General features: G+C 36.2%; 3 protein-coding genes across 3 annotated transcripts in view; 1 reads left to right on the forward strand and 2 right to left on the reverse strand.

Moving 5' to 3' along the window:
- Positions 1-140: 140 nt before the first annotated feature.
- On the reverse strand, positions 141-14867 carry LOC111414520 (angiotensin-converting enzyme-like). Its single transcript, XM_071195053.1, has 9 exons — positions 14610-14867; positions 14392-14553; positions 6977-7085; positions 6779-6922; positions 6528-6719; positions 5838-6477; positions 5644-5742; positions 5443-5586; positions 141-356 (listed from the first exon to the last, which is right to left on the reverse strand). The coding sequence occupies exons 1-9, from the start codon at positions 14805-14807 to the stop codon at positions 161-163; spliced, it is 1884 nt and encodes a 627-aa protein (XP_071051154.1). The 5' UTR covers positions 14808-14867; the 3' UTR covers positions 141-160.
- LOC111429566 (angiotensin-converting enzyme-like) lies at positions 14853-24109 on the forward strand. Its single transcript, XM_071195054.1, has 5 exons — positions 14853-15155; positions 17606-18849; positions 18902-19000; positions 23707-23847; positions 23903-24109. The coding sequence occupies exons 1-5, from the start codon at positions 14931-14933 to the stop codon at positions 24051-24053; spliced, it is 1860 nt and encodes a 619-aa protein (XP_071051155.1). The 5' UTR covers positions 14853-14930; the 3' UTR covers positions 24054-24109.
- The window catches only part of LOC111429565 (26S proteasome non-ATPase regulatory subunit 5), a 9977-nt gene continuing 8972 nt past the window's right edge, over positions 24070-25074 (reverse strand). Inside the window, exon 3 of the mRNA XM_023065506.2 lies at positions 24070-24808. Coding sequence (XP_022921274.2) covers positions 24129-24808 — 680 coding nt within the window. The 3' untranslated portion in view covers positions 24070-24128. The remainder of the gene's footprint in view (positions 24809-25074) is intronic.

Raw genomic sequence — 25074 nt, forward strand, 5'->3', positions numbered from 1 at the left:
CTCAATTATGTAAAATGTGCGCGCACGAAAATTATGCTTCTAACTGCCGTTGAAAATGGTTGTAAGAAACTTTCTCTTTTCCACGGCGATTAGAATGAAACGAGAAAAATTAGAATGCAAATCGAATTAAAATAAATAGAGAGGTTTAAAAAAATTATTTTTATTTGGAGTATTTTCCTTTTTTGTTAAGATTTAATTTTCGTCCTTTTTTCTTGTAATTTTGATTCTCTTTCATCAAAAATTCTTTGAGCGGTTGGAAGTATTCCAAAAGCGGTTTCGCTGATATTTTTGATTCGCCAGTTAATATTTTTAAAATATAATTAGCGTCTTTACTTGAACCAAGTTCTAAAGCTGATCTAAAAATAAATGTAATTGTTAATAATAAATGCAGTTTTCTTAGTATACATGAGAAATGTTGATAAGACATTCCCATTTATTTACAACTAAACTATTGAATTTATAGATAACCAAGTACCTACTTCAAAATATTTTCAAGGATGTTTATTGAGTGTTTAAAACATTTAAGTGCTAAACATGATTTTTGTTAAACAAAATAATTGCCATTTTTTGTTGATATCTTATCGCAACATTTAACTTAATTATGCACATAGTTTCTAATAGATATATGTTTCATGCTTTATTAAGAGATATTTGCCATAATACATCATGCGTTTCTATAATTAGAACGATATAATAAACCATCAGCAAGCATTCCTAGTTTTAATTACTATTGATGTTATGATGAAGTGCATCATTAAGTAGATTTTGATAGATAATGCTATATATTTAATGTTAAAGGTTGCAAAAACAAGTCTAAAATAGTAAAGCAAGACTATAGACTTTATAGCAAAATTATAATGATATTGTTAAGTTATTTGTAAAATCTACAAAAGCCCTGGAAAGAGTTAATTACACAATCGGCAGTTACAAAATACTTGGAATTGTATTGCATAAATGTCCCACTGTAAGCAAAAGTTTGGAATTATCTATTTAAAGCCCAAACTTCAAGAAATGTAAAGAATTTTAGACTACAAGAAGGTGATCAAAATGACTTCGTTGTTATACCAATGCTTCGAAACTCTGAGATTACAACAAAAAGAACTTTCAAACTTTAGAAATTAAGTTGTTGGAATTCTAAATTACTAGAAAAAGTTTGATGTTATACTGATAAGATTTTAGACTGCAAGAAGAAGCATAAAATTCGGGGACTAGATACTAGACTATATGAAAAAATGTAGAATGACGCCATTCTGAATCCAAATTTAGAAAAAAAGTTTGCAATAACACTGCCATGATTTCAGCTTTAACAATATGTGGGAAATTACGTTAGCCAATTTCTTCAGGCTATAATAAAATGTTAGGAGCTAAGGCTCTAAATGAAGTTGGTCGAATTCCAAACTACAAGAAAAAGGAAGCAATTACACCAACAGCATGTAGACTACAAGAAGGTGATCAAAATTACTTTAGTGTTATACTAAGGCTTTAGACTTTATGAAAATTGTACTAGATAAAAGCCATACTACAAGTGAAAATTCCAAACTAATTCCAAACTTCAGAAATTAAGTTGTTGGAATTCCAAACTACTAGGCAAAGCCTGATATTATACTAATAGGATTTTAGACTGCAAGAAGAAGCCTAAAATTACGGAGTCTAAATACTAGATTATATGAAAAAATGTAGAATGAGACCATTGTGACTCCAAACTTAGAAAAAAAGTTTGCAATAACACTGCCATGATTTCAGCTTTAACAATATGTGGGAAATTACGTTAGCCAATTCCTTCAGGCTATAATAAAATATTAGGAACTATTTATTTATTTATTTATTGACGCATAATATAATATAAGTATATCCATAATATAACAAAACAAAATTTGTATACATATTAAAAGAAACAAGTAAACAACAAGAAAAATGAAAAAAATGTGCGCCAAATGGAGATACCTCAGAACAGTGAAGAACACTGATCTGTTCTTCCGGCACCCCATAAAAAAAATCTATCAACTAACTAAACTAACTAACTACTAACTAATGGTAAAAATAATAAACTTAAAAAAAAAAAAAAGAAAAGAAACGAAAGGGCCACGAATCAACTATTACAGTGCAAGCATTACGAAAAACCAGCAATCATAACATAGTGTGTATGGAGTCTCGGAGAGAAAAAAAAAAAAACAACTGCGCGACCTAGTCATTTATTGCAGGTCAGAAAGAGCCCTTTGATTTTCTTCTTGAAGGAGATACCACCAAGGTGCTGGAATTCAGGAGGAACAGAATTATAATAGGAAACAATGGTGTAAGAAAACGACCTCTTAAACAGCTCAAGCCTGTGACGCGGTATTGCCAGGTAATCTTTTTTACGTATATTAACGTTGTGAACGTCAGTTCGGAAACGAATTCTTTCATACAAGTACTGTGGTACCCTCTTATTCAGCACATGGTGGTAGAAAACAAGGGCATGCAACCTACGACGTGCAGCCATACGCAGCCAACCGATATCCTCATAAACATGAGATATTCGATCGCGATTTCTCAAACCAGAAATGAATCTAATACAAGAGTTTTGTAGCTTCTGGATACGGTATTTGTCACGACCCTTGAGACAAGGTCCGTAAACGACATCACAATAATTAAGATTAGACAAAACAAGTGTTTCACAGAGCAATATTTTTATTCGTTTATTAAGTAGGAAACGGTGTTCATAAAGAGATTTAAGAGCACAGTACGACCACCGCATCATCGAACTAACATGCTGCGTAAAACGAAGTTCGGAATCCAGTATGACACCCAAATTTTTTGCTTCACTTGAAATATTCAATGGACTATTTTTAACAAAAATCTGAATATTATTTTTTATTCTATTCCTGCACGCTTTACTCCCGAACAATAATAACTTACTCTTATCGGGGTTAATAACTAAATTATGCCTTTCTGAAAGGCTAACTAGTGCATCCAGGTCCTGGTTAATATGTCTTTGCGCAACAGCAAGATCTTTTTCATTAAAAGAGGAATAAATCTGAGTGTCATCAGCATAAGCATGATACTTACAATGACGCAGACAGTCGTATAACCAGCATGTATACACCGTATACAAAATGGGACCCAACACAGAGCCCTGAGGTACACCGGATACGACTTCAGTGGGTCTAGATCTGTTTCCATGTATCATGACACTTTGTGACCTACCCGCCAGATAGTCAGCGAACAACGAGATCGCACCACACCCAAGGCCTATGTAGTGCAAAATACTCAACAACAATAAATGATTAATAGTATCAAAGGCCTTGGAGTAGTCCAACATAACAAGCGCCGACATCTTCCCCTGATCAACCGCAGACAACAAGTCGTCAGTGATATTCAAAAGCGCTCCACAGCAGCCATGATGAGGGCTAAACCCAGATTGGAATTCAGGCAAAATATTACACGCATTCAGATAATGTCTAAGTTGTTTTGCTAAAATTTTTTCAAATGCCTTCGAAAGCACCGGCAAAATACTAATCGGTCTCAAATCCGACACCGCATTAGGATTACTTGCTTTAGCGATGGGTAAAATGATCGACTCTTTCCAGCAAGATGGAAAAACATGTTCAGTTATACAAAAATTAAAAATGTGTCTGATGAAATGTATGATCAAGGGAGAACATATGTTTATCATAGATATAGAAAGCTGGTCAGCTCCCTGAGCATTGGAAGAAATAGCGCTTAAGGCATCTCCTACCTCCTCCTCCGTCACCGCAGTAAACTCAAACACATCCACAGAATCTTTAACATTGTTACTATAAAAATTTAAAAGGTCTACATCTGGCAACCCGTCACTTTGTACTGAACAAAAATAGTTGTTAATTTCATCAGCATCAGAAAGTGAAAGAGGAATCTCTCTATTTTTGTTATAATGGACACCGCATTTCTTTAAACTTGACCATAATTGCTTTTTATTTCTACTCCTTGCCGAGAACTCCACATAAGCTCATTTCTCTCTTTTTATTGCACCTGTAGTATAATTCCGCAACATTTTGTAATAGTCCCAGTCATGTAAACTGTTTGTGTGTTTAAATTTATGAAGTGCTTTGTTCCTTAAATCCATCAAAAGTTTCACATTATCTGTTAGCCAAGGTGTTTTTTTTTGTAAACGTGTGCGTTACAATAGGCGCATGTCGATCAAATAAATTTACAATATTATTATTTAGAAAATTCAGCTTGGCATCAATATCATTGAAATCAAAGATGGAATGCCATTGAACTTCTTTTAAGTTGGACATAAACAATTCACTATCAATGTTTCTAAAACTACGGAAAGTTCTTACGACGGAAGGAGGGAAGAAATTTGTCAAAGCAATTGTACAAAAAACGAGATGATGATCAGAAATGTCATGAACCGCCACCGCACCAGAAGCCACAACAGGAGCACCGTCATCCACAATCACAAAATCAATTAGCGTACTAGTACGAAGGTTAATTCTAGTGGGCTCATCAATATATTGCTTTAAACTAAATACTTCCAGCAGTGCACAAAAATTACAATAAGCTTCTAAAAAGATTCTAACTAAGATTCTAAATGAAGTTGGTCGAATTCCAAACTACAAGAAAAAGGAGGCATTTGCACTAACAGCATTTTAGACTACAAGAAGGTGATCAAAATTACTTTGGTGTTATACTAAGGCTTCAGACTTTATCAAAATTGTTTTGGGTAAAAGGCTTACTGCAAGCGAAAAATGCAAACTAATTCCAAACTTCAAAAATTAAGCTGTTAGAATTCCAAACTACTATAAAAAGTCTGATGTTACACTGATAGGATTTTAGACTACAAGAAGAAGTCTAAAATTACGGAGACTAGATATTAGATTATATGAAAAAATGTAGAATGACAACATTGTGACTCCAAACTTATAAAAAAAGTTTGCAATGACACTGCCATGATTTCAGCTTTAACAATATGTGGGAAATTACGTTAGCCAATTCTTTCAGGCTGTAATAAAATGTTAGGAACTAAGGTTCTAAATTAAGTTGGTCGAATTCCAAATTACAAGAAAACGGAGGCAATTACACCAACAGCATTTTAGACTACAAGAAGGTGGTCAAAATTTCTTTGGTGTTATACTAAGGCTTTAGACTTTATGAAAATTGTACTAGATAAAAGCCATACTACAAGCTAAAATTGCAAACTAATTCCAAACCTCAGGAATTAAATTGTTGGAATTCCAAACTACTATAAAAAGTCTAATGTTGAATTGATAGGATTTTAGACTGCAAGAAGAAGCCTTAAAAAGGAAGAACTCTGCAATTAAAGTGATAAGAAGAAGCCTGAAATTATATAGTCAAGAAATTGTCGGGCAGAACTTCACTTCTCTAATATGTACCTTAATTACTAAAATATGTTGAAATTGGCTTAAGTGATTATAATAAAGTTTTATTAAGTGAGAAATTCAAATAAAGTTCATGACTTACTTTAATAATTCCCCAGCTTTAGTTGAATTATAAAAATCGCATTCGTGTAAAGGAGCGGTGAATGGAACATCAGGATGATATTGCCCAGCCTTTATACATATTCCTTTATAAATTTGAAACTCCATTATAGTTGCTAAAAAATAACTTTCGAACAAAAAAAATTATCAAATTTATTTATTTCAAATTATTCTTAATCATTACGATATAAATTGGGTATCAGCGGCCACGTGGTATTTACTTCCTGGATCGAAATCCTTGGTATTTCTACCGACTGGTGGCTTAATTTTTTGGAAGCTTTTCCTAGAATTAAACTTATCAAACCTCAAAACCGCACCAAATTTTTTTTTAATTAATTAAAATTTTTTAATTAGCTTTTCTTATCAAAATTTTATTACCTATAATTCCACCAAGCATCGTTCCATTTATCTTCGCTAATTGTTCCACTAAAAACATCCCATCGCCATTTATCCAAAATTAAGGCGTAAGGTAACATTGTAACATAATTTACAGCTAGGGAAATTAAATTATTAATGGTCGTTTCATTAGTTATCTTATAATCTTCATTTAATAATCCTATTTTCATTAAATGTTGCGGTGTCATCACCGATAACACGATAACATCACCGATTGCTTCGTGAAAAGCTGGATTTGGGGCATCTTTGAACGTAACCGGTTGATTTTTGTATTGCAAATAATACTGTATGTGCCCCAATTCGTGATGGATTAAAAAGAAATCGTGTTGATTAACTTGCGCGCATACACTGATTCGAAAATCATCGTTTCGGCAAAACTCCCAAGCCATGGGGTGACAAATCATTTTGGTTTTTGATGATTTTTCAATTACACCTTTTGGTCCAAAAGCCATTGACATATCTTCTAAATTTAGAGAGGTGAAGAATTCGTTTGCCGTTTTAAACATGTTTAAAACGGTGTAATTTTGGTTTTTAAGGGATGTTGTTAGATCGATTAAGGGCGAATCGGGAAATGGGAGGATTTTTGGAAGGATGTTTATCCAAGTTTGGGCGTGAATGTTACCTACACGAAAATGTTATTTTTTATTGATTTAAAATGAGATAAGATTTTACCAGTTAAATGAGCCGGAATTAATCCATCCGAAACATCTATTTTATCGCCATAAAATTTTTTGAGTTTGTTTAAAACGTAAAAATGTAATTCATCGTACAAAGGCTTAATTTCGTTCCAAAGATTATCAACGATTACATCTAAATGAGGTATTTCGAATTCGCTTCGCCAATACTCTCCAAAGTCGGAATAATCTTAAAAATAACACAATAATAAATCATTTTTAACAATAAATTCGTTTTTGGTTAATTACTATCCGATTTCGCAATTTTATTCTTTAATTCAACGTATCTTTTAAACATTGGTCTTATTTTGAATCCAGTTTGTCGTCGATATTGCGCCCAATAATATGAAAGTTCTTTTAAATCTTTGGATTTAGCAAAAATTTCTTCAATGTCTAAAATTGCAAAAAAAAATTATTAAAAGGCGAAAAATTAAAATAAATAATTACCTGGTTCTAAAGGTAACCCAGAAAGTTTTAAATCACAAATCTTTCTTTTATATGGACAAACTGTAGCTTTGCTGTAAATGGCTGTCATTTCGTTTATAATATCTGTTAACTGAAACATAAAATTAGAATTATACAAATACTAAAGATAAAACAATGCATAATTTTCAGCTGCAATTATTGGCCAAACTATTCCCCCTTGGCGATTTAAGACCATTAGGTTTATGGAGCAGACTTAGGTCCAAGAGTGGACATAAAAACAAGCTGTAGAGAGAGATAACGTATCTAGATACTATCGAGAGTAGACTCTAACAAGCTCTTCGAGAGATAGAGACGAGGTACTAATCTTGGAGAATTCAGAACCATTCAGAAAAAAACCCAACATTGCTTTCCTCGTGAACAGGACGAAGAAAAGTTCTTTTGATGCATTAAGACCAAGTAAGGTTGATCCTGCTAGAAGTTGTTATTAGAAATATATAATCTGCCATCTGGGCAAAGTTCTAAGAGTTGATGTAAAAATAAGCTGATAAGGTATCTAGATACTATCGAGAGTAGACTCTAACAAGCTCTTCGAGAGATAGAGACGAGGTACTAATCTTGGAGAATTCAGAACCATTCAGAAAAAAACCCAACATTGCTTTCCTCGAGAACAGGACGAAGAAAAGTTCTCTTGATGCATTAAGACCAAGTAAGGTTGATCCTGCTAGAAGTTGTTATTAGAAATATATAATCTGCCATTTGGGCGACGTTCTAAGAGTTGATGTAAAAATAAGCTGATAAGGTATCTAGATACTATCGAGAGTAGACTCTAACAAGCTCTTCGAGAGATAGAGACGTGGTACTAATCTTGGAGAATTCAGAACCATTCAGAAAAAAACCCAACATTGCTTTCCTCGAGAACAGGACGAAGAAAAGTTCTCTTGATGCATTAAGACCAAGTAAGGTTGATCCTGCTAGAAGTTGTTATTAGAAATATATAATCTGCCATCTGGGCGACGTTCTAAGAGTTGATGTAAAAATAAGTTGATAAGGTATCTAGATACTATCGAGAGTAGACTCTAACAAGCTCTTCGAGAGATAGAGACGTGGTACTAATCTTGGAGAATTCAGAACCATTCAGAAAAAAACTCAACATTGCTTTCCTCGAGAACAGGACGAAGAAAAGTTCTTTTGATGCATTAAGACCAAGTAAGGTTGATCCTGCTAGAAGTTGTTATTAGAAATATATAATCTGTCATCTGGGCGACGTTCTAAGAGTTGATATAAAAATAAGCTGATAAGGTATCTAGATACTATCGAGAGTAGACTCTAACAAGCTCTTCGAGAGATAGAGACGTGGTACTAATCTTGGAGAATTCAGAACCATTCAGAAAAAAGCCCAACTTTGCTTTCCTCGAGAACAGGACGAAGAAAAGTTCTCTTGATGCATTAAGACCAAGTAACGTTGATCCTGCTAGAAGTTGTTATTAGAAATATATAATCTGCCATCTGGGCGACGTTCTAAGAGTTGATGTAAAAATAAGTTGATAAGGTATCTAGATACTATCGAGAGTAGACTCTAACAAGCTCTTCGAGAGATAGAGACGTGGTACTAATCTTGGAGAATTCAGAACCATTCAGAAAAAAACTCAACATTGCTTTCCTCGAGAACAGGACGAAGAAAAGTTCTTTTGATGCATTAAGACCAAGTAAGGTTGATCCTGCTAGAAGTTGTTATTAGAAATATATAATCTGCCATCTGGGCGACGTTCTAAGAGTTGATGTAAAAATAAGCTGATAAGGTATCTAGATACTATCGAGAGTAGACTCTAACAAGCTCTTCGAGAGATAGAGACGTGGTACTAATCTTGGAGAATTCAGAACCATTCAGAAAAAAACTCAACATTGCTTTCCTCGAGAACAGGACGAAGAAAAGTTCTTTTGATGCATTAAGACCAAGTAAGGTTGATCCTGCTAGAAGTTGTTATTAGAAATATATAATCTGCCATCTGGGCGACGTTCTAAGAGTTGATGTAAAAATAAGCTGATAAGGTATCTAGATACTATCGAGAGTAAACTCTAACAAGCTCTTCGAGAGATAGAGACGTGGTACTAATCTTGGAGAATTCAGAACCATCCAGAGAAAAACACGATATTGCTTTCCTTGAGAACAAGACGAAGAAAAGGTCTTTTAATGGATTAAGACCAAGTAAGGTTGATTCTGCTAGAAGTTGTTATCAGACCTTTGATACTGCGTATCTGCCATCTGGGCGTTGTTTCAAGAGTGGAAGTAAAAACAAGCTGTAGAGAGAGTTAACGTATCTAGATACTACCGAGAGGGCTCTGATACCGACAACCTTTTGGAGAGTCTTCATCTATTAATGGAGGTGCATTTTTCAGGTTCCGCAAGTTCCGTGTGCTTATAACAGCACACCAACCATGAACCTACTGCAGGTGATTGGATTTCAGCCGAAGAGATCTGCAGGGAGGAAAAAATACGGTGGGCCCTCAACGGTTTCTCACCGTTCAAAATACCAGGACCAGACGGTATTATACCTGCCCTTTTACAATGGGGCTTGGAGGGTTTAGTACCTCACCTAGTGGAAATCTTCCAGACATGCCTGGCGCTGCGCTATATACCCAGTCGGTGGCGTGAGGTCACAATGAACTTCATACCAAAACCGGGCAAGCTTGATTATTTCACACCGGAATCGTTTAAACCAATCAGTCTCTCCTCCTTTCTTTTAAAAACTCTGTATGATCGCTACATTAGAGATTTCTGTCTTCCAACTAAAGCAGTAAATCCTAATCAACACGCTTACACTCAGGGCAAATCCACACTAACGGCTCTTCACTCAGTGACCAGCTTTGTTGGTGGAGCACTGGACGTAAAGGAGTCCGCCCTGGGTGTTTTCATAGATATAGAGGGAGCTTTTGATAAAACAACTTTCTCTGGTATTAACGATGCCTTGTTAAAGCATAATGTTTGTGGTTGGATTGAGAACACTCTTAAACATAGGATAGTTAAGCTTAGGGCTGGCGATGTCAGTCTTCAAGGAAGAGTTACTCGAGGCTGTGCACAAGGGGGTGTACTATCCCCACTTTTGTAGAACCTCACCCTGGATAGCCTCTTGAAACGCCTCACTGAAGCCAACTTCAGTTTAATTCGTTTGAATGTGATTTTAATGTCTCTTCCTATACTTCCATTAGTAGCAGTGATAGATTTAGAACGACTTTAAAATTTCCGACATTTCCATGATTTTCGTCAGTACAATTTAATTGTGAACACAAAAGATCTGATCTTTGCCAATATGAGCTACGCAGTCACTCGCGATCTCGATCCGTTGCTTGCTGAGGATTCCCATCATCCCGCTTTAGCGGTTGTTCTGGATTATGCTCCCCAGTTTTCTATGTTTAAGCATCGTGGCCTACCCACCTATAACTTTAAGCGTGCAGACTATCCTTTGTTGTATCGGATGTTGGGTGAGGTGAATTGGTCGGACCTGGATGGTATTGGGTAGATGATGCATGCCGGCTTCTTTATAACAAGCTACACGATGTTTTTGATTTTGCCTAAAACTGTGAGAGATTCTACGAACCGTCATTGGCCTGCTTGGTTCACGAAGGAGGTAAAGGATTGTATTCGCATGAAGGAGAATATGCGCGCAAGTTATAAGCTCATTATATTGCCTGAATGAATTACAGATTTCTATCGAAACACCTCATTACCGATGCATATAATGCGTACATGAACGACGTTGAACGAACTTTCATTTCTGATCCCAGTACCTTCTGGGTCTATGTTCGGCCACGTAACGGCGGTACTCGCATTCCAGGCCTTATGACGAATGGAAACCTGGAGTTTAGTTCGGGTCGAAGTATTGTGGATGCTTTTGCTGATTATTTTGAGTCCGTTTATATTCAATCTGATGCTGTTTTTGTGGGGTCTGATTTCCCCGATCATAGTCTTTGTTTGTCAGTAGAGAACTTCAGCTTGGAGGAGGTTGACGATGCGTTGAAGCGTACAAAGAATATACTTACTGCTGAAGTTGATGGGATACCGAGCATTTTACTGAAGGACTGTGCTTCAATTCTGGCCGCCTCATTGCTTTCGATTTTTAATCTGGTCCTGTCTACTTCTACCTTTCCGTGGTTATGGAAAGAGTCATACGTCTGTCCAATTTTGGAGAAGGGCAACCCTGCTGAGATTGTGAATTACAGACCTATACGCTGCTGTGTGGTTTTTCGAAGGCGTTCTTTTCAAGCAAATCTCATATCATTTAAACAAGTACATAAGCCCAGTCCAACACGGATTTGTTTGTGGTCGATTGGTCCACTGTCACCAATCTGACATGCTTCGCCCAATTTGTTGCTGTGTAACTCGACTTTCGGAAGGCGTTTGATCGGCTGGATCACTTTATCTTATTAAAAAAGCTGAGTAACTTTGGATTAAGTGTCCCTCTATTGTCGTTAATGAAGTCTTATTTGCTAGGTTGGCAGCAGTTTGTTAATTATGGCGGCTTCACTTCCAGATGATTTTCTCCAACTTCAGAGGTTCCCCAGGGATCCAACCTCGGTCCATTGCTGGTCCTGGCTTTTATTAATGAGGTAACCGGAATCTTGGATTGTGAGAAGCTGCTATTTGCTGATGATTTGGAGTTATTCTCGGCTGTTGGGAACTCAGCGATTGTGAACGCTTGCAGGAAAACCTGATCCGTGTTGAGCATTGGTGCCTTAGCAACCGTTTATCACTTAATATTTCTAAATGTGACATTTTCTAAAAAATTAAACACAATTGACTGTGCCTTAGATTGATCCCAAGTGACCTTGGGGTGCTGTTTGACAGTGGACTGACTTTTAACGAACACATTCTTAACTTAGTTGCTATTTGTTATAAAATTTACGGGTTTGTCGTTCGGAACTGTAAGGGTCTGTCCATCAGATGTTTATGTGCGTTGTTTTTTGCGTTAATTAGATTGCGGTTGGAGTATGCGGTAATTGTTTGGTATCCGTTCTATCAGTTTTACGCGAATGCGCTTGAATCTATACAAAAGACATTTTTAAAGTATCTATGCTTTCGACTGGATCGTGTTTACACGACTAGGGGTGCAGATTACGCGTTTCTCCTTTCGCGGTTTGGTGTTCTTTCACTACAACAACGCAGAGTTGTTTACATAGTTAAATTTATTCATAAACTGTTGCATTATGATATTGATTGCGGCTGGTTGTTGGAAAGGTTATCCTTTCTTGTACCGCGTTTCAACGCACGCTGTCCCCTCACGTTCTATAATTGCCGTAGTAATAGTAACACTTTACGAAAATCTCGTTTTTTGATTCTTTGAACACGGTGGTTGTGGTAACTTTGGAACATTTCGGCATGCAGTAGATTGTTAGTAGTTATGATTACGATTCGTTTATTAGGTTATATTAATTTGTATTTTTGCTTATAGCTATATCTTTTTCATTTAATTAATTTAAATATTGCGATGTTATATTTTTTTTTTCCTGTAACTGGATGGTACCTGTGGGAAATAAAGTCTACATCCAGTGCTGCACTTAATAAAGTACAGAGACTTGCGTGTTTGTATGTTACAGGTGCGCTGCGGTCTACCCCCACTGCAGCCTTGGAAAACATGTTGAACCTAACTCCACTTCATTTATTCATTCAAGAGGTGGCACTAGTGACCGTAATTCGATTGCGGGCGGCAGGAATTCTAATGAGTGAGAGAGATAGTAAAAATGCCATTCTGTGGAATGAAATGGTGCACTACTCACCAATTCTGGAATGTATAACGGACTTCACACCCCTATAACACATTTTTACGAAGAAATATCTCACGTACCCAAGTTCCACAGAAGTCAAGGTAAAAAACTGTCTTAAAATCTACACTGATGGTTCAAGTAGACGAGAAGGAGCTGGAGTCTTCTCGTAGGTCTCTAGGTAAAAGTACCACCGTCATACAGGCGGAGTTAATCGCCATACAACTTGGCGCTGACGTTATTGTCAGATCCAACTTGGTAGGTAAGACTTTCACAATTTACACTGACAGTAGACAAGCTATATTAGCCCTGAGTAGAATAACAATTACCCCAGGACTTGTTATGGGTTGTCATCTGACATTGGAGAAGGCCGCAGTGCATAACTGTGTTATACTTCAATTGACAAAAAGACACTCTACTTGTTCAGGTAACAAGCACGCTGATAGGCTTTCCAAAAGTGCTGCTAAGCGAGCGCCAAGGTCACCTGAACCGATAATCACTGATATAAGATTTTACCCACAAAAAGTTTATGAACTGGTGGGATAGGGTTAAGGGCTGCCATCTGTCTAAGGAAGTATTACGTTATCCCTCAGCAGAGACAGCCTTGAACTGTAACGGGACTCGTCACAAGTCACTGTAAGATAAACAAGCATCTTTATAACCTTAAGCTTGCTTAGTCCTGCAAGACCTCAGAATGAGAGGCTTCGGAGAGGAATGGCCGAACACAGATGGCATCAGCAACACACCTCTGAGCTGTATTCTAGTCTTCGGAAATTCCTTAGGATGGTTGATGTAACTGGAGAGAGTGCAGGAGGATGTACAAGGGGCCCGTTTGGGCCTAGGTACTGTATGCGGAAGCATGCCCTCCCCTTTTCTACACACATACTACCGAGAGTAGACTCTAACAAGCTCTTCGGAAGATAGAGACGTGGTACCAATCTTGAAGAATTCAGAACACTCGATATTGCTTTTCTGAAGAACAAGACGAAGATAAGGTCTCTTGATGCATTAAGACCAAGTAAGGTTGATCCTGCTAGAAGTTGTTATCAGACCTATGACAATGCATATCTGCCATCTGGGCGACGTTCCAAGAGTGGATGTAAAAACAAGCTGTAGACAGAGATAACGTATCTAGATTCTATCGAGAGTAGACTTTAACAACCTCTTCGAGAGATAGAAACATGGTACTAATCTTGGAGAATTCAAAACACCCGATATTGCTTTTCTTAAGAACAGAACGAAGAAAAGGTCTCTTAATGGATTAAGACCAAGTAAGGTTGTTCCTGCTAGAAGTTGTTATCAGACCTATTATAATGCGTATCTGCCATCTGGGCGTTGTTCTAAGAGTTGAAGTAAAAACAAGCTGTAGAGAGAGATAACGTATCTAGATACTATCAAGAGTTGACTCCAACAAGCTCTTTGAGAGATAGAGACGTGGTATTAATCTTGGAAAATTCAGAACACACGACGTTGCTTTTCTTAAGAACAGAACGAAGGGAAGCTCTGTTAATGGATTAAGAAAAAGTAAGGTTAATCCTACTAGAAGTTGTTATCAGATAATGCGTATCTGCCATCCGGACCACATTGGCGAACTGTTATAAGCAGAGTTGTTTGCATATTTATAACAAATATAAAATATTTACTCAAATTATAAAATACTTATAAGAAAAGTCACTTACTTCTTCGTACTCGTCGTCTTCTAAAGCAGCATCTGCAAGTTTAGTAAGAACGTTTGCATGTCTTCTTGTAAATTCTTTTGTTAACTTTAATTTGTGAAGATCTTTAAAGTAATTGTCATAAAAAAATTTAGATGTTTTCGTAAAACTAGAACTTTGTTGATTCTATAAAACAATTTTAATTAGTTAAAGAAATAATTAATAATTAAAATCGATTTTACATAAATATCTTCTTTCGTTGAATTGTTTATATCTAAACTATACTCCCAATTGGCGACGTTATAATCGTAACACATCTGCGTTTGATTTTTCTCGTACTCGCCCAATAAAAAGGTTTCGAAATCATCTTCCGAACGAAATGTGGCGGAAATAAATGTTAATAAATTAATTAATATTAAAAAATGAAGATTTTTGTTCATTTTTATCGAATTGTTATGGATATAATTTAATTATTAAGATTCATTAAAAAAAGTTAAACAACCTTAAAAAAAAATGTAGGTAGAAAATCAATTGTTCTTAAAAATCATGATTAAACTGTAAAAATGTTTAAACAAAATAAATCTGTGAGTACACTTTTTTTTGTTATAATTTTAACAATTTTTTTCGATGTAACAAATAACGCCGAACACAAATTTTCTACCGATGAAGAATTCTTAAATTTTCTTTCAACCGAATATGAAAAGAACCAAACCGAAGAATGCAAGCTTTTAAATTTTGCTGGATATAATTATAACGTTCATTTAACTGATGAAAACGAAGAACTTTTAGTAAAAAAAAAAAATATGGTAAAACCTCAATATAAAAGATTAATACCTACAAAGAAGGGTGTGTCCGTTATATGAAAAAATTTTAATTTTTTCTATATTCTTCATTGAATTAAAGCTAGAACTAACACTAGACCTAGAACTAGAATCATTCGGGTTTAGCCGCACGTCTCTTAAGACTAGAAGTTTAGCTAATGCTAAACTAGAACTAACACTGGACTTAGAACTAGAAAGATTCGGGTTTAGCCGTCTTAAGAGGCGTGCGGCTAAATCCGAATGTTTCTAGTTGTAAGTCTAGTGTTAGTTCTATTTATAGTGGTAGTGCAAAACTACAACTAACACTAGACCTAGAACTAGAATCATTCGGGTTTAGCCGTCTTGAGAGACGTGCGGCTAAACCCGAATGGTTCTAGTTCTAGGTCTAGTGTTAGTTCTAGTGAGAGTTGTAATGCAAAACTAGAACTAACACTAGACTTAGAACTAGAAAGATTCGGGTTTAGCTGTCTTAAGAGACGTACGGCTAAATCCGAATGTTTCTAGTTGTAAGTCTAGTGTTAGTTCTACTGACAGTGCTAGTGCAAAACTACAACTAACACTAGACCTAGAACTAGAATCATTCGGGCTTAGCCGCACGTCTCTCAAGACGGCTAAACCCGAATGTTTCTAGTCCTAGGTCTAGTGTTAGTTCTAGTGAGAGTTGTAATGCAAAACTAGAATTAGCACTGGACTTAAAACTAGAATCATTTGGGTTTAGCCGCACGTCTCTTAAGACTAAAAGTTTAGCTAATGCTAAACTAGAACTAACACTGGACTTAGAACTAGAAAGATTCGGGTTTAGCCGCCTTAAGAGACGAAGATTCGGCTAAATCCGAATGTTTCTAGTTTTAAGTCTAGTGTTAGTTCTACTGACAGTGCTAGTGCAAAACTACAACTAACACTAGACCTAGAACTAGAAAGATTCGGGTTTAGCCGTCTTAAGAGACGTACGGCTAAATCCGAATGTTTCTAGTTCTAAGTCTAGTGTTAGTTCTACTGACAGTGATGGTGCAAAATTAGAACTAACACTAGACCTAGAACTAGAATCGTTCGGGTTTAGCCGTCTTGAGAGACGTGCGGCTAAACCCGAATGATTCTAATTCTAGGTCTAGTGTTAGTTCTAGTGAGAGTTGTAATGCAAAACTAGAACTAACACTAGACTTAGAACTAGAAAGATTCGGGTTTAGCCGTCTTAAGAGACGTACGGCTAAATCCGAATGTTTCTAGTTCTAAGTCTAGTGTTAGTTCTACTGACAGTGATGGTGCAAAATTAGAACTAACACTAGACCTAGAACTAGAATCGTTCGGGTTTAGCCGTCTTGAGAGACGTGCGGCTAAACCCGAATGATTCTAATTCTAGGTCTAGTGTTAGTTCTAGTGAGAGTTGTAATGCAAAACTAGAACTAACACTAGACTTAGAACTAGAAAGATTCGGGTTTAGCCGTCTTAAGAGACGTACGGCTAAATCCGAATGTTTCTAGTTCTAAGTCTAGTATTAGTTCTACTGACAGTGATGGTGCAAAATTAGAACTAACACTAGACCTAGAACTAGAATCGTTCGGGTTTAGCCGTCTTGAGAGACGTGCGGCTAAACCCGAATGATTCTAATTCTAGGTCTAGTGTTAGTTCTAGTGAGAGTTGTAATGCAAAACTAGAGCTAACACTAGACTTAGAACTAGAAAAATTCTGGTTTAGCCGTCTTAAGAGACGTACGGTTAAATCCGAATGTTTCTAATTCTAAGTCTAGCGTTAGTTCTACGGACAGTACTAGTGCAATACTACAACTAACACTAGTCCTAGAACTAGAATCATTCGGGTTTAGCCACACGTCTCTCAAGACGGCTAAACCCGAATGATTCTAGTTCTAGGTCTAGTGTTAGTTCTAGTGAGAGTTGTAATGCAAAACTAGAACTAGCACTGGACTTAAAACTAGAATCATTTGGGTTTAGCCGCACGTCTCTCAAGACGGCTAAACCCAAATGATTCTAGTTCTAGGTCTAGTATTAGTCCTAGTAACAGTTCTAATGCAAAACTAGAACTAACACTGGACTTAGAACTAGAAAGATTCGGGTTTAGCCGTCTTAAGAGACGTACGGCTAAATCCGAATGTTTCTAGTTCTAAGTCTAGTGTTAGTTCTACTGACAGTGCTAGTATAATACAAGAACTAACACTAGACTTAGAACTAGAATCATTTGGGTTTAGCCGCACGTCTGTCAAGACGGCTAAACCCGAACGATTCTAGTGCTAAGTCTAGAGTTGGTTCTAGTTTTGCACTAGCACAGTCACTAGAACTAACTATTCCATGTCCATAGAGTAACTTGATTAATAATCCAAGTTAGATTTTATCTTTTTAGTCCGTTATATCGAGGTTTTCCTATAATTGAACAAAATAAATTATTAATTTATTAATTTTTAGACAAAAACAACATTAAAAAATGGATTATCAACCGAATATTTCTACAAAAAATACTTTGAAGGTTTAAATCCGAACTCATTTAACTCCGAAATTTTAAAACGCCAATTAAAATTTTTAACAAAAGTAGGAGATGTAGCATTACCCAAAAGTAAATTCAAACAACTCGTTCAAATCATAAACTCAATGACCGCAATATACGGAAAAGCCAAAGTTTGCCCATTCACCAAACAAAAATGTACCTTAAAAACTGAAGGATTATCCCAAGATGATCTCGATTTTATTATGGCTAATTCAACGAATGTCGAAGAATTAGAGTATTTATGGCAAGCATGGAGAATTGCAACCGGAAGGAAAGTAAAAAAATCATTTAACGATTACGTTAAATTAAAAAATCAAGCTGCAGTTTTAAATGGGTTCAAAGATGAAGGTGATTTTTGGAGGTACGATTACGAAATTCCCAATATGGAGAAAGTCATGGAAGAATTATGGTTGAGTTTAGAACCGCTTTACTTACAATTACACACTTACGTTTTAAGAAAACTTTCTGCGTTTTACGGGAAAAAAATTAACGTTAAAGACGGATTACTTCCCGCGCATATAACGGGAAATAATTACGCGCAAAGTTGGGAATATTTAAATAAAATTGTTAAACCGTTTCCTAATGCTGAAGAAATCGATGTAACAAAAATTTTAAAATCAAAAAATTTTACGATTTTAAAGCTTTTTGAAACCGCGAATGAGTTTTATACTTCAATGGGGTTAGATGATATGAGTATGGCGTATGGGCCAAAAGCAATGTTGGACAAGATCGAAAATAGAGAAGTTGTGTGTCATGCCTCGGCGTGGGATATGTGCGATCCACCCGATTATCGTATTAGTATGTGCACGGAAATTAATAAAGAAAATTTTCGGGTTATCCACCACGAATTAGGCCACATTCAATATTATATCCAATATAGTAAACAACTCTATAGTTTTAGAAACTCTGCAAATGCCGGGTTTCATGAAGCTATTGGTGATTCAATTGTACTATCGGTTATGAATCCGGATCATTTAAAAAAAATCGGATTAATCGATTCAAATTATAAATCAAGTTATGAGAGTAATATTAATTATTTAATGGAACAAGCTTTGGAGGATATCCCAAATTTTCCATTTACTTATCTGGTGGATAGATGGCGGTGGGATGTTTTTAAGGGAAAAACTAAATTGGATGAAATCAATAATTTATGGTGGTTTTATCGGTAAATTTTTCAAACAGATACATTTTGAGTTTTATTTCAATTTTTGTTTTAGTAAAAATGTACAAAAAGTTAAACCTCCAATTCCAAGAGGACCATTAGATTTTGATCCAGGTTCTAAATTTCATATTATTGGAGATACAGAGTATATGCCGTAAGTGTATACAATGAATTTCACTTAAAATGCAATATACAAAAATATATTTTCATAGAAACGAGATATCACTATGTTCCATATTTTTATTGAACAAAAACTAGAACTAACACTAGACCTAGAACTAGATTCATTCGGGTTTAGCCGCCTTGAGAGACGTGCGGCTAAACCCGAATGTTTCTAGCTCTAGGTCTAGTGTTAGTTCTAGTTTTACACTAGCACTATCACTAGACCTAACACTAGACCTAGAACTAGAATCATTCGGGTTTAGCCGTCTTGAGAGACGTGCGGCTAAACCCGAATGTTTCTAGTTCTACGTCTAGTGTTAGTTCTAGTTTTACACTAGCATTATCAATAGAACTAACACAAGACCTAGAACTAGATTCCTTCGGGTTTTGCCGTCGTGAGAGACGTGCGGCTAAACCCGAATGTTTCTAGTTCTAGGTCTAGTGTTAGATGTAGTTTTACACTAGTACTATCACTGGAGCTAGCATAAGATCTAGAACCAGAAACATTCGGGTTTAGCCGCACGTCTCTCAAGACGACTAAACCCCAATGATTCTAGTTTTAAGTCCAGTGTTAGTTCTAGTTTTGCATTACAACTCTCACTAGAACTAACACTAGACCTAGAACTAGAATCATTCGGGTTAGCCGTCTTGAGAGACGTGCGGCTGAGATAGTTCTAGTGATAGTGTAAAAGTCAAGTCTAGTGTTAGTTCTATTGACAGTGCTAGTGCAAAACTAAAACTAACACTAGACCTAGAACTAGAATCATTCGGGTTAGCCGTCTTGAGAGACGTGCGGCAACAAGACCTACAACTAGAATCATCCGGATTTAGCCGTCTTGAGAGACGTACGGCAAAACTCGAATGTTTCTAGTTGTAGATGTTATTGTAGTTCTAGTGGTAGTGCTAGTGTAAAACCAGAACTAACACTAGACCTAGAACTAGAATCATTCGGGTTTAGCCGCACGTCTCACAAGACGGCTAAACCCGAATAATTCTAGTTCTAGGTCTTGTGTTAGTTCTAGTGATAGTGTAAAAGTCAAGTCTAGTGTTAGTTCTATTGACAGTGCTAGTGCAAAACTAACTCTTGGGCTAAACCCAAGAGTTTCTAGTTCTAGGTCTAGTGTTAGTTCTAGTTTTACACTATTACTAGAACTAAAACAAGACTTACAACTAGAATCATCCGGATTTAGCCGTCTTGAGAGACGTGCGGCTAAACCCGAATGATTCTAGTTCTAGGTCTAGTGTTAGTTTTAGTTTTGCACTAGCACTGTCAATAGAACTAACACTACACTTGACTTTTACACTATCACTAGAACTAACACAAGACCTAGAACTAGAATTATTCGGGTTTAGCCGTCTTGTGAGACGTGCGGCTAAACCCGAATGATTCTAGTTCTAGGTCTAGTGTTAGTTCTGGTTTTACACTAGCACTACCAGTAGAACTACAATAACATCTACAACTAGAAACATTCGAGTTTTGCCGTACGTCTCTCAAGACGGCTAAATCCGGATGATTCTAGTTGTAGGTCTTGTTTTAGTTCTAGTAATAGTGTAAAACTAGAACTAACACTAGACCTAGAACTAGAAACTCTTGGGTTTAGCCGCACGCCTCACAAGACGGCGAAACCCAAATAATTCTAGTTCTAGGTCTTGTGTTAGTTCTAGTGATAGTGTAAAACTAGAACTAACACTAGACCTAGAACTAGAGACTCTTGGGTTTAGCCGTGCGTCTGAGGACGTCTTGACAGACGTGCGGCTAAACCCAAATGTTTCTAGTTCTCGGTCTAGTGACAGTTATCGTATTGCACTACCATTAGAACTAACACAACACCTAAAACTAGAATCATTCGGTATAGCTATTAGATTCACCATGTTCATCTTTGATGGAATAATAGCGGAATTTAGATGTAAAGATAAAAATTTATTAAATATTCAGGATCAGTGCTACATATGTTTCGACGCACAGCAGAGTCGTCATCAGGCACGATGTCAGATGGGTTTATAGGTGAAGGTTGTAAAATATTGAACGCATTACGAACATTAATGTTTAAACAAAATTATCTCGTATATAAACGATCCAACTAAATATTACGCCACTATAAATCAACGGAAAGATTTTTTCTTCGAATAATCAGATATCAAATCACAAGTTAATTGGGCACACATTAAAAATTAAGACGAACACGATGTAAAACTTGATCAGGTGAAAATTATAACCTTAAATGTTGTCACCTGTAAACCCATCTGACGTCGTGCCTGATGACAAATTTCATCTTTACATCTAAATTCCTCTAGAATCGGGTTTAGCTGTATTGAGAGACGGGTGGCTAAACCCGAATGTTTCTAGTTCTAGTATTAGTTCTAGTTTTGCACTAGCACTATCAGTAGAACTAACGCTAGACTTAGTACTAGAAATATTCGGGTTTAGCCGTGCGTCTCTTAAGACGGCTAAACCTGAATGAACTCCATGCAGTCCACTCCGTACAAAAGCACCACCATACGTAACACTTTACGAACCTCAATCTCAAGTTTAGATCAAAGTCTAAGCAGCTGAACACGCTTCTGAATTTTTGAAATGCCTGCTTAGCTTGTTCTATGCGACTTTTAGTTTCATTGTCCAAGTTGTCAGCAATCAACATGTGTCATCGGTGTATGTGATGTTGTTGATCCAAACCCCATTACCTTTAATACAAATCTGAGCATCATCAAGTGCTGCTCGAAATACTGTCCCTGAGTAAAAATTAAAAAAAGATTCTCAGTTTTAAGCCAAACCGGCTATCAGCCATATCCCTTTCACATTTTTACATATTATATACGTTGATGAATTATTTTAAGGAAGATTGTTAGGGTATGGTTCATAAGGCTGATGAGTGATTCTTCACAAGTTCTAGGTGGTAATGGGATAAAGATAGATTATAGCCATTGTTGAGGGTAGCAACTAGTATCATAAACTGTGTTAAATATTTGACATAAAATGGCATACATTGCAATGGAATTGCATCCGGGACAGGTAATTCATGATTCTTCGAGTTTTGAATGCCTTTTTTATTTTCTCCCTAGATACAGCTAGACCAGTTATGCATTCGTTCCTTTCATTGTTTTCAGATCTGCTTTTTCTTGAATGTCAGAAACTCAGAAACTATCCGGCCATCTTCGCCGACTAATTTGGTCCTTTTCATCTTTCCGTAAACACCAGATGTTTCTTTTATTTTTTTGTGTACTTGGAAAATGTTGTCTTGGTTCTGTAGATGTCCAATCTCTGTGCATTCTTGTCTCAACCATTAAATCTTCGCTGCACTGGTTTTCGATCTGATTGTTGTTTGTATATCCTGTATCGGGTGTCATCCTTGTTTTTATAAGATTTTTATTCGTTAATTATCTCTAGTATCTCATCTGTCATCCAACTTTCTATTTTGTTATCTTTACTATAGCATGAGATATTGCAGTCTCATGATGTTTTCGTTCCTTATAGCAGGGTCTTTGATTTTGTGAAATATTTTTATGCTTTTTCCAAAGACACTTTTAGAACTGCAGCTAACAACACAATGCAAGAGGCGATTACCTAAACCATACCTGGTTCGAAGCCCCCATAGTCCGACGATATTTTCAAACATCCCTTTTCCAATTTTGGCATTAAAATCTTTCATAATGTTGACGTCATGCTTTTTCAGGAATTTCAGCAGTGCCTTGCTCTCATTGTATAGTTTCTAGTTCTAGGTAGTTCTAGTGACTGATAGGTAGCGCTAGTTAGCATAAGATATCACTGTTTCATATTTTTATTGAACTAAAGGTTTAGCCGTCTTGAGAGACGTGCGGCTAAATCCGAATGTTTCTAGTTCTAGGTCTTGTGTTAGTTCTAGTATTACACTAGCACTATCGCTAGAACTAACACAAGACCTAGAACTAGAATCATTCGGGTTTAGCCATCTTGAAAGACGTGCGGCTAAATCCGAATGTTTCTAGCTCTAGGTCTTGTATTAGTTCTAGTATTGCACCAGCAATAGAACTAACACAAGACCTAGAACTAGAATCATTCGGGTTTAGCCGTATTGAGAGACGTGCGGCTAAACCCGAATCTTTCTAGTTCTAGATCTTGTGTTAGTTCTAGTGATAGTGCTAGTACAAAACTGGAGTGTTAGTACTAAGATTCGGGTTTAGCCGCACATCTCTCAAGACCTTCTTCCAAGCAAATCTTTTCCTTTGCAAAACTATCCAATGCCTGTACTATTAAGCTATCTAGCATTTTATGTGGGACAGTGTAGTGCAAGTGCATAGTAGTTTTGTAACTATGGTTACTCCATTCATATATTGCGAGTTATATGAAATTCCGGTATTAGCCAAGGACAGTAGAATTTAACAGGACTGCTACATCCATTGTATTTTTGTAGTCCACTAGGGATTGGTTGCCCGCACTCTACGTCACACTATTTGCCACGCCTGGTAACTGTCTGCGTTTTTACAGGTTATATGATAGACATTAATACGTCTAAATACATAAAACTTCAAAAATAATACGAATACGTCTAGGATATAACCTCTAAAAATACACAGCAAACGCATAGACCATAACAACAGCTGGGCGTGGAAAATGGTGTGACGTAGTTTGCGGGCAGTTTGTCACAACAATGGATGTAGCAGTTAGATTCTACTGTCCTTGGTATTAGCATATTAATCAAAAATGTCTCATTTCTTTTGTAGATATTTTATAGCAAATGTAATAAAGTTTCAAATATATAAAGGACTGTGTATAGCAGCTGGTGAATTCGATCCAAATAAAAAGAAGAAATCTTTGTTTGAATGCGATTTTTATGGATCTAAAATTGCCGGAGAAAAGATGAAGTATTTATTAAATTTTACTTGTTCATTTGAGATTGCTTGAATTTTGTGTTTTTAGGATGGGATTACAAGTAGGAAGTAGTATTCATTGGAGTAAAACTTTACAAATGATGTCCGGTCAATCAACAATGAATACTTCAGCGATTTATGATTATTTCGAACCGTTGATTAACTATTTAAAAGCAGAAAATTTAAAATTTAATAAATAATTAGATAAAAAACAACTTTTATCATTGCAAAGCATATTTATTTTCTTTACATATTAAAATTACCAAAAAACCTTTTCAATCATCTCCTTCTAAAGCTATTTCAGTAACACCCTGTACATAAAAAGGCCCCTCGTTAACAAAAACCTTCATAGATTTTTGCATCTCATGATTAAACGAAGGACTCTCAGCTAATTTCTTCACAATATCGTATTTTAAAACTTTACATTCCTTAATTGTCTCGATATTGCGATCCATCAAAAATTCGATCAACCCTGGGGTATTTCTCATCACTTCGTGACCCCAATATTGTTTCGATAAAGAACCCAAAACAACTAATCCCCCCATTTTTAACTCATTAAAAGGATTTTTAGCATATCTCATTATCCAATCCATCGGATTTTCAGTCATAAATCCGTACCATTTCCGAGTCGTTTCCGTTACATTTCGATCACTTCCATTTACATTTAAAAAGTTTGCTAAACAATGTAAAGCTTTCACTTTTATATCGTTCGGAAAAACGCCTAATCCTTCCACTATTTTTGTGATCGATTTATATAAATTTACACCAATCCTATCGATTTTTAATTTCGACTCATCCGTGTCAACAATGTAACTTAACGTGTTAAGCGTTACCCCTAAAGTGGTGTTATCGTTTGAATTTAAATTCATGAAGAGGTGATTTAGAACGAAGGGGTAAGTTTCGATGAGAATATCCGGGTTTTGATGGGCGATGTGGCCAAAAAATTTTAAAATTCCTAAAATTTGATAATATAAGTACTAATGGTTATACGGCCGGTGTTAATTAAACTAAAAATAAAACTAATACTAGACCTAGAAACTTTCGGGTTAAGAAAAAATGGAGAAATGCGATCGTGGTTATGGACAGAAATGAATATAAGAAAATAATAAAGAACGAAACTGAAAAAATAGTAAGGAATATGAAAGAACTGGTAAAATCCACAGAAATCCCAGCAAAACAACAGAAAAGCTTATCCGTACAGGTCCCAGTACACCCAAGGAT

The sequence above is a fragment of the Onthophagus taurus genome, chromosome 3 (assembly GCF_036711975.1).
Source record: "Onthophagus taurus isolate NC chromosome 3, IU_Otau_3.0, whole genome shotgun sequence".
NCBI classification, from domain to species: domain Eukaryota; kingdom Metazoa; phylum Arthropoda; class Insecta; order Coleoptera; family Scarabaeidae; genus Onthophagus; species Onthophagus taurus.